This window comes from Schistocerca nitens, chromosome 5, assembly GCF_023898315.1.
Source record: "Schistocerca nitens isolate TAMUIC-IGC-003100 chromosome 5, iqSchNite1.1, whole genome shotgun sequence".
In the NCBI taxonomy this organism is placed as follows: domain Eukaryota; kingdom Metazoa; phylum Arthropoda; class Insecta; order Orthoptera; family Acrididae; genus Schistocerca; species Schistocerca nitens.
Window position 1 is genome coordinate 438,388,931 of NC_064618.1, and position 14,324 is coordinate 438,403,254.

General features: G+C 44.9%; 2 protein-coding genes across 2 annotated transcripts in view; both read left to right on the forward strand.

The window, feature by feature from the left end:
* The window catches only part of LOC126260510 (zinc finger protein GLI4), a 271,568-nt gene that overhangs the window by 134,701 nt on the left and 122,543 nt on the right, over nt 1-14,324 (forward strand). The gene's annotated exons all lie outside the window — the stretch shown is intronic.
* Nucleotides 1-14,324, forward strand: part of LOC126260509 (uncharacterized) — a 93,889-nt gene that overhangs the window by 6,481 nt on the left and 73,084 nt on the right. Inside the window, exon 2 of the mRNA XM_049957840.1 lies at nt 1,418-1,607. Coding sequence (XP_049813797.1) covers nt 1,418-1,607 — 190 coding nt within the window. The remainder of the gene's footprint in view (nt 1-1,417; nt 1,608-14,324) is intronic.

Sequence of the window (14,324 nt, forward strand, 5' to 3'; positions counted from 1 at the left end):
GCATAACGGTGAACAGTTTCTAGGCAGTGGGAGGCACAGAACAGTTCATCTGCTGACGAATGCCTTGACTTTACAGGTGCGGGTTTAGGTGTACTTTCACATTATAACAAAGTCAGGAACATAGTTCACCACAAATATGAGTGTATACTACTATCAGACTCAACGTTGCGTGGCTCACTACACATAACAGTTCAAGTTAATGATATTGTCTCATCGTGTAGTCCACTGTGTTTTGCTAAATTTCCACATGCGGATATCACTCCCGATCGCCGTTAGATCCGTAACTAGAAGCTTTAGCTCGTTCAAATTGGAAAGAGACAGGTGTAATAAACCATGTTTTCCAGATGAGCTGGCTCTCTCATAGCACTTGTGTTGGGGAGGACAGCCTGTGTCCATCCGGATTAAGGAGTCAACTTACAGATCAGCACGTAATAGAACACGTATTTATGAACAGATAGGACAATAAATATTCGCAATTGGATTAATTCACTGTCAAAAGTTTGTTATGACGCAATTGTTTCTGCTAAATGTTATATTGTAACCACTATCTAAATTGTTCATTTGAATTTTATAAAAGAGCGTTTTTGATATTTGACAGCAAGAAATTAACTGCATTCAAACTCTCGTTAAAAAGTAAAGGAACACATCTGACTGAAAACGGGTTTTTCGCTTGAATAGTTAAAGAAATAGAACGCAACATCTTTAACAGACGAGCTTATTATTTGCCTGCCATTTCTATGAAATAATAAAAAAAGACAGTTATTGTATGTGAGTAGATTAAAAACTCAACAGTTGAGTCACAGTGTATATTGAAAAGAAAATAATTGAATTTGCTGACTGTGTCTGCATAATATGCCTTTACCCGCTCGCAGACCTTAGAACGGCCTTAGTTGTCACCCTATCCCACTGACGTTTCGAGAAAAGCAGTGAATGGTGGACGAACGAATTTTTTTTTTTATTTACATACTTTATTTGATACTTTGATTCTAGTTATCTTGAAATCTATACCACGAACGTCTGAGGTGGTCGTAGAATTTCTGAACTTTAGTCCGATATCTACGTTTATTACTGGAAATAATAACAAACCGAAAATATATTATTTCAGAAACAGATTATTTTGAGCGGTTTTAACAGTTTAACCTGGAGATGGAAGCCGATTGTTTCAGCGATAAGTGCCATCCCCAGCTGGTAGTGCCACGCGCGGCTTCACGCCGACGCTCAGCAACGCTGTGGCTTTGTTAACGTAGGTGCCGAGTGATTACGCGAATTGCTGAATTACGAGGAGAAAGCGGCGATGGGCCGCGGCGCGGGGCCGGCGCGGCGGCGCGTAGCGGCTAGCGGTCAGTGTCCGCGGCCGGCGGCAACCTGCGACCCGCGACCCGCAGCAGCGGGACCCCGCACCGCGCCGGGTCAATAGGGTCCGGAGGCGGCGGCGGCGCTCAACTGTGTGTGGAATGCCGCCGACCCCGCCCCCGCCGCCGCCGCCGCTCTCCCACGCCGAATTGCCGGCGCGCGTGGGCGGCGGCCGCGGCACCGGCGGCACTTAGCGCTGTTATTTATAGAACAAAAGCACGCGTCGCCGTTCCGACCGACGCAAAGAGACGCGTGTCAGTCTCGGCGGCACTCGACGAGTCTTCGTCCCCCAGACTGCAGCAGCGTCGACACGATGAGGAAGGTGGTGTAGCGGCCGTGTTGTCGCAGCGTCCGAGGGCAGTGGACTCGCATCTTGGAGGACCTGGGTTCAAACACTGCTTTGCCGGTCCCAAGCCGAAGTGGCGGCAGCTGGAAGATCTAGATGGTGATTGTCGTAACAGCGGTGGGTCCCACCTCATTTCGACTACTCCAGTTGTAGTAAGACAAACAATTCGTCAGCGAAATCAGTTTTATCACAAACTTTAGTACACCTTATAGTCCGTGTCGGTTTCGTTGGTGGACGTGGTGAAATGCCCTCTTCGCTTGCGCCCGAGAGGGCCTCCAGCTGTGTTCCATCCCTGTGTCACGATATATTCCACACTTTTTTCTAAGTGTTTAACAACCTCTTGAGTCCCTACAAGCCTTTATTTTGTCACGCCGTTTCGGAGAAAATCCAACTTAGCGACCCTTCTTATTACCTCCCACATTGACACTGTGTGACGCGGGTGCGAAGGGTTCTCCCGCCATAGTTATTTGTCCCTAGCAGGAGCCGCTTCGGCGGACAGACATGTAATCCGCGATTGAGAGCAGGACGAGGAAAGTCCGCTAATCACCCTACACTAGTTCCTGGACCTGTCTTCAGATAGAAGAGTGCGTATACATTGGGTTGATGCATAAGTTCGTACCGAGCGAGGTGGCGCGGTGGTTAGCAGACTGGGCTCGCATTCGGGAGGATGACGTTTCAAACCCGCGTCTCACCATCCTGATTTAGGTTTTCAGTGATTTCCCATGCTAGAATGGTTCCTTTGAAAGGGCGTGGCCGACTTCCTTCCCTATCCTTCCCAAATCCGATGGGACCGATGACCTCGCTGCTTGGCCCTCCCCGAAACAACCAACCAGCCGTAAATTCGTAGTGTTTTACAGTAAGCTTAATAAAGATAACAGATGCACATAACAGAGACTTTAGTCATCAATAACATATCCTTTCTCACTATTTACAAGTCTGCCAACGCTGCCGAATTCTGTAGAAATCGCGTGGCTTTGAGGCGAGAGAACTCGTTGAGCCCATGTTCGGAGCGCATTTTCATCCGGAAAGGAAATTTCAGGAAGGCTGTTAGACAGAGAACGGAAAAGGTGAAAATCTGAGGGCGCAAGATCAGGTGAATAAGGCGGGTGCGGAGTAACTTCCCAACTCAACTCCTGTATAGTGTTTTTTGTCAATGTAACAGTATGCGTGCCGTCGTTCGATGAACCCTCTGCCAGGCACTTGAATGTGATTTGCAGAGTATCCATGTAGATTGTGCAGTAGCATCAGTGCACGCAGACTTCCCTGCCGTTATTCTTGGATTGCGCCTGCAAGACGTCTCAACTGTTGACAGTAGGTGTCAGCAGCGATGGCTACATCACGGGAACGCGATTTGCATTACACGACATCGTCGCTGTTCCACCCGATGTACATACAGCCACCCGAAGATTTTTGTGATTTCGGCCAACAACATGCGCTACACACACAACCGATGTTTGAAGTTGTCCCACTGCATGCACACGTCGCACGATGCTGGAATGATCACAGTTCATTACATTTACCAGTTCCCGAGTACATTTACATGGATCATTGTGCATTAAAGCGTTTAAACGATCTTCGTGAAACCCCGAAGGTCTTGCTGAACGTGGAGAGTCGCAAATGTCAGAACGATCCTTCTTAAAACGAGTAAAAGCACCTGGTGTAAAGTCCCACGTAAGCAGGCTGCGCCTTTGCACGCACGCAGCGGTCAAGCGGCGGCGGGCGCGTGTACGCGCACACGTGTGGGGCCGGGCCCAGCCCACGTGGCGGCGCGAGCTGTCCATTAGCAGAGCAAACAGCGGCCATTCCGTGGCCACACAGCCGCCGTGTTTGGCTGCATGGACTTGCTGCGCCGCGGAGCCAGGACGCGCGCAGCGGGACTTCGGTCACGTGACGGCCGCTACACACTCCACTGCGTATGGCGAAAGAAGCGTCCTGACTCTTGAAATGGGCTTACCACGGCTGCTACGCCCGTCTGCTACAAACCACGCGATCTTGTATACTTCTCTACCGCAATGTCTCACTTTCGCCACAGTTGTATAAATAAATACTGGTTTTTATTTACGTTGCTTCCACACCGCAGCCTTCCGTGCTTTGCAGTTTAAAAATCGCATCAATGATGCCCGCTTTCAGCGCCCTTTTTTGCCGTGCGAAGTATAGTCCCGGTACGAAGTGTAGCCAGAGGGTACTGACGATTCAGCTACACGGCATTCCTATTGGAACAACACAATACGTGGGCGAACACTAACTCTTTCGGGGTAACCCAAGTTTCGCACGTCCAGTGATAACCAAACCATTCTGCTTAGCACCACAAAACGCTTGCTACCGAAAATACAATCGTATCGGATATCAAGGGAAATTTGTGACAGGACTGAGGATTTCTTGGCAGGGACGATGCAGTGTGTTATGTAGGATGGACATCCATCGAAATATGTACTGGGAAAGTAACTACGAGCGTGTTCTAGGGAAGTGTGTTACAACCCTTACTGTTAATATTATAAATTAATGGCCAGCAGGTAATATTATAATAACCTTCGACTTTCTTCATATGAGACCATGATGTATAATTAATTACTCTCTGAAGAAAGCTACTTAAAATTGTTAGATCTCGATAAGTTTTCAGTATTCGCAAGGGTTGGCAACTTGCTTTAAATTTTCAGAAATGTAGAACTGTACACTTAACAAAATGCATCTTTCGATTACAGTATCACTGAGTCACATTTGGAATCAATCATCTCGTACAAGTACTTGGGCGTAGCAATTAGAGTATGAAATGGAACGATCGCAAAGTCTCAGTCGTAGATGTAGCAGGTGGCAGACAGTTTCGCGGGCAGAATGCTAGGAAGAAGTCGTCTACAGAAGGCGACCGCTTTCAGAACACTCGCACGGCTCATATGGGACTGACAGGGGATATTGACGTACACATAGAAGAGCATTACCGTTGCTGGTCACAGAAGTGATGAAAAACTTGAACTGCCAGACGCTCGAAGGTAGGCATCAACTATCCCATGAAAGGCCACTTATAAAGTTCCAAGAGATGGTATTGAGGAACCAAGGGATATCGTACAGTCTTTCTACTTATCACTAACGTACGGATCGCCAAGACAAGATTAGTCGTTACACTAAATGCAGTGCGCTAGAGGAATTTAAGCAGTTCTTCTTTCTACGCTGCATGTACGAGTGAAACAAGAAGAAACCCTAATATGAGATACCATTTAAAGTACCATCTCAATGCACGGCCAGTAAATACTTTTAATTGCTCTAGTGCATACGTTGTGAACTTTGCGTCGCTTCAGTCAGCGACCAGCCTATTTCACTTCCAATCTTCGTCGTCTGTGTGACCTAAGGAACTGTAAAACAGACGTACAAATTTTAAAGGAGTTCTGTGAATACTCAACACAACACTGCCAAATCGTTACACACATTTTTGTACTTATAACTGTAGTGTGCCTTATGGTGTATTTTTGTCACCCTTGTCATTGAATTATTAAAAAAAAAAAGGCAACCTTAACACAGCATCAGTCGAGTGGCTCCCAGTGTACACGTCTAAAGACTTCCTGTAGAATAGTTCACGTAATATGGAATCTGTTTCCTGACTCCTATTACAGCCCTATATTTCGCAAGGTCATTTTAACGGAAGCTGTAGCACCGATGTATATAGTTGGATTGACGTAAATGTTCCTCATTATTCTAACATGCTTTGGTTTTAGGGCTTGAAAGACATCGATTGCAACGTTGTCTGAGAGGCAAGTCACAACATAAGCCGAACAAGGGTGAGGAAAAATCGACAGTCTTCTTGCTGGAAATATATCGATTCTTTTCCTGGAATTATGTCGTGTGTTCATGGGGTCGGAATATTAATCTGATTTTGGCTGTGTTAGTAATAGAGGCTGGCCGGATGTGCTTCCTGTCGCCACCTCTTCCCTTCAAACGGAAATAGTGCACGCCGTCTGTCTGCGTCTAGTGTCATCGAGCGTGAAAGTGAGGGACCGTTTTTGATAGGTTGCGAATCGTGTGTGGGAATCCGCCTAAAAACCACATTCAGGCTAGCCGGCACATCGGCCTCGTCGTTCGTCGTTAATCCTCCGAGTGGATTCGATCTGGGGCCAGCGCGCCTCCCCGAATCGCGGAAATGTTATGCTAACGCGCCCAGCTATCCCGGTGGGCCGCGCGGGATTAGCCGAGCGGTCTGGGGCACTGCAATCATGGACTGTTAAGCTGGTCCCGGCGGAGGTTCGAGTCCTCCCTCGGGCATGGGTGTGTGTGTTTGTCCTTAGGATAATTCCAGTTAAGTAGTGTGTAAGCTTAGGAACTCATGACCTTAGCAGTTAAGTCCCATAAGATTTCACAGACTTTTATTTTATCCCGGTGGGTCTGTTGAAATTTATTTACATTCGCTAAAAAGTTATTTCAGACAGTCCATAGCAGAAGAAGCATTAAGACAAAAATATAGTGAACCGTTGCTCCACTAGTAAATGTAATCGTATATGGGAAACGAAGCATCCTCATAAAAATCAACGTTAGGTTTTTTCCTCTTGTGTTTTTTCTTTGCTCACAGTGCGAACTATCAATCGTTACATTGGTTTGCAAATAATATGTTGGGCATCCAGTCTTCGTTTCCTCATGCGTTTCAAATTAGTAACTTGCAAGGCAGGTACTAAAGACGAAGTGAAACCTGTGAATATAACTGAAAAAGTTTGGTTAGTTAACTATGCATCATCAGGAGGGCCCTTTCTTCGAAATACACTACTGTTAAAGAGGTAGCACTTTCTATTTCGAAAATCTAAACATGTTTGTTGATAAAGTTCCGTAAAATGTTTTAACTCAAAATACGCGGTCAGCTACAGAGGCCCATCACACTCCCAGCATGCACTCGAATCAGCCCACAGATCGAAACTGTTGGCTTTGCGGCCTGGTTACGACACAGCGCTCGTACTCAACTTAAGGAGGTTCATCTACTTGCAGCAACTATGAACGGGGCATCCAAAGCTCCCTTAATTCAAGTACGTGAATTTCTTAGGACTTGAGGGTTGATGGAAAGCTCTCTTCAAAGGGTCACGCCCAAGATCGTGGGCAGACACTCAACGGTGCTATCTTCACTGTAAGTGATCGCCACTGCCTCTGATACTGACATACAAAGTTTTGTCTGCTTTGCTTGCTTTCACTCGGTTTTCTCCTATGGTGTCGTTCTTTGGAGCCACTCTATGCTCTCACTAAGAACATTCGTAGCCCTGAAACGGCCGATCACAGTGATCTGCATTGTCAGTTCGCGAAGTTCATTTATTTATTTTTATTTGAAATTTAGTGGCTTTCAGGTTGTGCTTATTCAGCCATCTCGGTAACAGAATGTCAATTACGACGTTGTGAGCAACACCCAGTCTCCGACTGTAAGAAATCTCCGACTCGGCTGGAAATCGAAACCAGGCTCCTGCGCTCAACAATCCGCCGCACTGGCCGCGCAGCCACCGAGGCGGACTTCCGTGAATTTCGTTTAGGTAGTCGTCCAGGTGTCTCGGAAGTCTGTTAACTCTGGCGTCCCTGTACACGCACGGAGATTCAGCTGCCCCCACCTATGAGTTTCATGCAACCCGCAACGCCTTCAAATATTACACGCACGATTTTCGTATACTCTCGCTCTATACGCAAACTATTAGTTTTAAAGAAAACGAACTGGATCTTTTTGTAGGCTGTTTAATGTCGGTAGTTAAATTTTGGACAGGGATACGTTTCCGCTGGAGGCCTCAGGTTTTGAGTTATTCAAGGAAAACGTAAGTGAACTGTGCATTTTTGTGTAGGACTGATAGTTTGGGTGTAGCGAGCGTGAGCATATGAAAATCTCGCTCTTGGTTTTTGAAGACGGTGTGAGCTGCATAAAACAAATAGGTAGGGGCAGCTGAATCACCGTGTCATCCCATCACAAGATATGTTGTTTATGTAGTTGCTCTTTCAGAAGAAGTTACGACACTCACTCAGTTAAGACTATAAAGAAAAACGCCACATACTTGGATGACACTTCTTTAACCGATGTGCAGAAAGATGTGCGATATTCAGCACATTCTTCAAAAGGCTTCCAGCAGAACTGAAAAATATTGGCAATCCCCAGACACTTAAATTCAGGTTGACTGGTTTTGTTGCATCACACTCCTTCTATTCTGTAATGGACTGCATTGAAGTAGCTACTTTTCTCTGTATGTGTTATTTATTCTTATAGAATGAGATTTTCACTCTGCAGCGGAGTGTCCGCTGATATGAAACTTCCTGGCAGATTAAAACTGTGTGCCCGACCGAGACTCGAACTCGGGACCTTTGCCTTTCGCAGGCAAGTGCTCTACCAACTGAGCTACCGAAGCACGACTCACGCCCGGTACTCACAGCTTCACTTCTGCCAGTACCTCGTCTCCTACCTTCCAAACTTTACAGAAGCTCTCCTGCGAAGCTCTCCTGCAAAGGTCCCGAGTTCGAGTCTCGGTCGGGCACACAGTTTTAATCTGCCAGGAAGTTTCATATCAGCGCACACTCCGCTGCAGAGTGAAAATCTCATTCTGGAAACATCCCCCAGGCTGTGGCTAAGCCATGTCTCCGCAATATCCTTTCTTTCAGGAGTGCTAGTTCTGCAAGTTTCGCAGGAGAGCTTCTGTAAAGTTTGGAAGGTAGGAGACGAGGTACTGGCAGAAGTAAAGCTGTGAGTACCGGGCGTGAGTCGTGCTTCGGTAGCTCAGTTGGTAGAGCACTTGCCCGCGAAAGGCAAAGGTCCCGAGTTCGAGTCTCGGTCGGGCACACAGTTTTAACCTGCCAGGAAGTTTCATTTATTCTTATACTCTGTTATTTTCGTGTTTTGTTAATCCTTAATCCTTAAGCCTTTAGTTGCAATTTTTCTAATCAGCACGCTCTTTACTATGTACAGACAGGTTCTGTGAATAAGAAGCTTTGTCTTGCATGGTCCCACGGAACCTGATAAAACAATAAATAGGCTGCTTTTATACTATAACTGATACCTGGCCCCGCCTGTAATGCTCTCGCCAGGATGTGAAATCTGCCGCCACGGACGGCAAGACGATTTCTCGGCTCCGCTTTCCAGTTTTACAGTCGGCAATGTTCCTTCTCTAGCGAGTGCGTAGTAAATCACGAGACCTCCGCCGTGCTCCATATGTAACAGCGGTCCGTCAGCACCGCAGTGTGTGGTTACGCTGATGAAGGCGGGCGCACTGGTAACACACACACTGGCGCTAATTCCGTCACGGAACGCGTCAGAACCTCGTTAGCCTGGTTCGCAATGCCACATTCAATGGTGGACACCGATTCCCGTGCCAGCTTCCTGTCACCCAAGTGTCGCTGTTTCAGTGCGACGGGCGCGCGCGCGCGTGTGTGTGTGTGTGTGTGTGTGTGTGTGGGTGTGTGTGCGCGCGGGGAGAGAGAGAGAGAGAGAGAGAGAGAGAGAGAGAGAGAGAGAGAGAGAGAGAAGGAGGAAGGGGGAGGGGAAGTACCATATTGGGCCGAATAAAACCAGCACGTAATTTTGAGGGAGAGGGGAGACAGAAAATCAGGTAGAGGAACTTTCACGTATAATTGTCCGATTAAAAAAACTTTTCGCAGTATGATCACATTTTTTTATGTCTTAATGCAGATAATGACACGGAAGTACCACTCTTCTAACCACAGTCTTCACTGACGTCACTTTTATCTTCGCTACCGGTATTTATTTCATCCCTAGTTTCGTCACTCTCCTCCCAAAGTACTCTTTATTTAACGAATAACTGCGCGTTTTAAATTCGCATAATAATTGCCTTGAATTTAGAAATCAGTTGATTTTGTTCCGACGTTACCTCTCACTGGTGACGACTAAATTTTACTGTGCCTAAAATCCAAATACAATATCAACAACCGCAATCGGTACTACCTCATCCGCAACAATTAATTTCCAAACACTAGCTTTTTTTCTTTCTTCCTCCACAGTCACATCACGCTTTATTCTTCAGTCGCCAGAAAGTGGTAAAAATCGAAAGCCTTACGTCAAACAGCATATTATCCGGCCTTTGAGATTCTGTTATACGGAGGCGATGTAGCGGCAAGTACTCTATTGTTCGGTAAGAGCTAGCTGTGTAGTCGGCAGCTGTTTGAACCAGGTACAGTATTGCCACATAAACTGTGTTAGCGATAGATGTCTGTTGGGTAGCAGTCCTTTCTTTATGATGCTGCTTGGAAATGACTCTGCGACAACAGTATGCGTCTGCGATCGAGACTCGACGGAAAGCGTTCGAGGGGTGGATGACATCTCGTACCTCTTCTGTTTAATTCTTAAACCGCCTTTCCGCCTTCTTCTTCTTTTTTCGATCAGTTTCCTTAAACCCTCTGTGTCTGCTTCGTTGGCGGGTCTCATATCGCGGCCCTGATCTTTTGGCGTCTTTGTTTCAGTCTTTTATCATTCAGAATAGTTGCTCCAAGTAATATCGATTCAGTGAGTGAATGTACCCCACCGGCATTCGAACAGTATAGAGGATTTCCACGTCGGCATTTACATTCATTTGTAACGGTACTTTGTATAGTCCCCAGCTGTCTTTTTACTTTTAGTACGGGAAACATTACCCTGCTCAACAAGACAATACCTTTGTAACCTCTCCTCCTTTCCTACACCTATATAACCGTTATCTGTCCCGATCGACTGGACATCTGCAGCACGTGCTACGTGGAAATCAACACATTTACGTTCTAAGATGATATAAGATGACATCCTGAATTTCCCTGAAAATACTTCAGGCTTCTCAGAAATTTCAACCACGTATAGGGTTCTTTATTTTATTCGTCGATTTTACATTAGCTTGACCTGATTGAACATACTGCCTTCTTATCTCTATGACCATCTGGACGACAGTGAGAGAGAGAGTAGCTGAAACTAGTTCACTGTCTTCAAGAACTACAAAGGGAAGTGATGTACATATGCGTACTACCATCAATATGGATGTAAATTTGGTTTAGCTCATGTGCTTAAACTGGGACATTTCTCTTTTCCTCCATTAATTAATCGGGCAAAAATCACAGTTTTTCTCATACTTCCACTGAAAGACGACGAGAAACACATCAAGAACAAAGTAAAGGCATTCAATATTACTGCTGACGATTCTAATGAAACTACAAATGAAACAAATTTGCGGGATATTTTCGTACTGAAAGGACAGAGAAAGAAATAAGCAGGTGAGTGAAAATAGCCTGGAATGATATTGGTGGAAAATTTACCATAAAAAGAATCCCAGTGTGTTTGAGATTGGAAGTATATAGTATCGTGTCTTACCATATATAACTAACGGCAGTGAGATACAAGATTTAAAAGCGAAAACCGTTCAAAGCTGAGCAACGCAGAGACGCATTTTGAGAATTACTAGGGAAAATAAAAAACCTAACAAATGCGCCAGGAACAAACCAAATGTAATATGTAATTATATCTTAAATGAAGATGAACTAGAAGTGGACGGAAGATACATTCAGCTCAGTGCTGGCCGTTGTGGCCGAGCGGTTCTAGGCGCTTCAGTCTGGAACCGCGCGACCGCTACGGTCGCAGGTTCGAATCCTGCCTGGGGCATGGATGTGTGTGATGTCCTTAGGTTAGTTAGGTTTAAGTAGTTCTAAGTTCTAAGGGACTGATGACCTCAGATGTTAAGTCCCATAGTGCTTAGAGCCTTTTGAACCATTTGAACTCAGCTCAATAGACAGAATGTCAGCAAAGATATTTACTGGATTGTAAGAGAGCGAGACGAAACCCTCATGGAAGGTGACTGCATAAATTTGGAAAACTGGTAGAAGTAAGATGAATGGATCCAGCCCAACACGGTAAGGCACTGGAAAGTCTAGAGGAGGCATTTTTCGAACAATGGCTGTCAAACTGCTTCTTGACGAAGACAACAGTGATGATGATGATGATGATGAGGAGGAGGAGGAGGAGGAGGAGGAGGAGGAGGAGGAGAAGATACTATCCTACCACCACATTTGACTATCAATTCCAGTATCTGCTCGATGGTCGCTGGAAGGTTTGGAAAGTGGCGGCAAACAAAGGAATTGCGCAGCTGGCTTCAAGCAACGAGAATGCAAGGTTTATTGGCTGGTGGAACCTCGTCGAGCCAGCTGTGGCAGGAATGGCAGGAATCCAGGCAATGCTCTCTCCACGCTGCAGTAAGCCGCAGCGGAGGGGACGACACTGTACTCTGTTCACCCACTGACACCAAAGCATACGAGTCTTCTCTAGCCGCTGTTAGATTCGTTTGAATCGAGAGCGCTAAGAAAGACAGTGCAAAACATATTGCAAGTAGGAGCTGAATTTACTGGAATAGTCCAGTATGTCTTAAGCAGTTCCGAAAGATGAGGAGTACTAAGAGAGGTTCTAGAGGGAGCTTACCTGTTCAATGGCTGAAATAGACAGCCTGAATCAATTTGTTGTAAATCACTCTGACATCTTCTGAAACAATCGGTTGCACAGTCGAGTGGTTGTAACGTTTGTCGCTTGAGCGAGGGTACATCTGACACGCTCGCCGACCTCTAGAATCACCGTTACTGCCCGTGGGTTCTCAGACTTCCGTTTAGATTCCCATCCCGTAATTGTGAGCGCGATGGAGTGTAGAGTGCGCGTGAGAATTTGTGATGTAGCAAATGACTGATTCTTGTTTAATTTCATAAAACTATAATTCCGGATCCGTGCTTGAAATTGCTAGTTTTGTAGATCAACATTGACTATAAAGGCTTCGATTCTTTCTTACTAACTTCAATGTAAAGTAGTACTTTCTTGAGTTTGAACCTTGTATCTCCAGGGCCCGAATCTATCACTCCACCCGCTAGAGCACCGCAGCCACAAAAAATGAATGGATCCGAACGAAAAACTGAGCCACGTTTCTTAGAAGACATTACCTGTTGTCTTGGATTAACGAACATTTATACAGTAGCACGACTCCTCTTCAGACGTCTACACAAAACTATTTTCTTCGACAACTGAATTCATGAGAGTATTTTGTTCTCATAATACAGAGGTTATGGTTTGTCACTCTCTTGTTAACCAGGAATTCAGCATCAGTTAATAAACATCAAAATATTTTTGGTGAGGAAGATCCTCAGGAAAACATTTCTTGCTCTTAAAATAGTGCAGCAACTAAAAATGGAGAAGAACAGGTTTTGTTTGTCTCCGCTTTGCAGTTCATTAAGCTTAAAACAGATAAAGGGCATAGCACAGATTCTTGCAACCACCTAGCGTGCAAAATAAGTAAACCACAGTAGAGTTGCCTCATCTCGCTTAAAAACGGCTGTGAATGTTTCGTATGTCACACTTAGTGACGTCTTACAGCAAAATGCCAATATTTATATATTATTGAGCGAGACTAGTTTCTATTATAGGCTATTGTAGGCAATTCGCATTCTTAGGTTTAGGTCGTAGCGTTTCACTTCTCGACGGTCCTGGTTCTTTACTACTACATATTTCTAAAGTGATTTGCTGTTATTGTTCGTGTCTTACGGGTTGATGTTAATCGGCACATACATCATATATCCTTTGTAGAACATCACACAGCACTTAATTCTACGAAGAAGTAACTATTCAATCATAAAGTCAGAAACGGGTAAATCTTATTTCCAAGAAATCATGTTCACCGTATACCATAAACTTTGATTTTTGTGCCTGTTTTTTCGTTTGCATTGTGAATATATTAAGTTTATTAACGTGGTAAATTCATAGCTCTCTAGTTCCGACATATTACACATTTTACGTCCTCTAAAGGAACTTGGGCGCTGATAACGCTGCTTTCTCTATCGTCATAAGCAATTATGCCCGCGGGTGATCAGTATTTTATGTCTTCTTGCGTTATTTCAGAAGCTGATATAATTAAGTAGGCTATACTCGGAAGATAGACCATTTTATCAAACTCATTAAATAATTTCCAGATGATAGTAATCTGAAACTTACAAATTTTCGGTGCAAAGAAATTGACTGAAATGCAAGAACGTACCACCATTTACTTGGGACACTGCTTCTTCGGCCACTAATTTAAACTATACAAGACTGTGTTATAAACTTGAAGACAGGTACAAGACGACAATGTCTCTTCATAGTAGCTTTTCTGTATATCGAACGCCTCCACGATGTAACTCTGTCATTTTTTCGCATTGCTCACTGTTGTAGAAACTTGTGTCTCTTTACCTGTATTACGACAAACTTCCTTGTGGGGAACAGCACTTCGTAGTGTTTGGGCAGGGACTTCAAGTTCTGACTTTAGTCTCACTGCCGAGGAAAATAACCCTTTCCGTGACGGAATGAGATGGCACAATCGCATTAAAGGAAAAACGGAGCGAAAACAAATTTTTGTTTGGCTCATATATATTTCCCTAATTCATTGAAAGTCGCTCAGGTTGAATGCCGGAGAGGTGTTGTTGCCCTCCTGTGTGGTTCTTCCCAACCGCGAGAATAACGAGAATACCTCGGTTGGAGGCTACCAAAATATTTTTGTTATTTATTCATTTGGCAGCGTCTTCCTTACGTGGAAGGAGACCTCGGTGTGTAGACACACAGTTTTACATAGGAATAATAAAAACCGCGTGAGTGTTTAAAGAAGACAACGGGAAGGAAACAAGTGTAGACCTCGCGTTTCTTTTTTTAAGA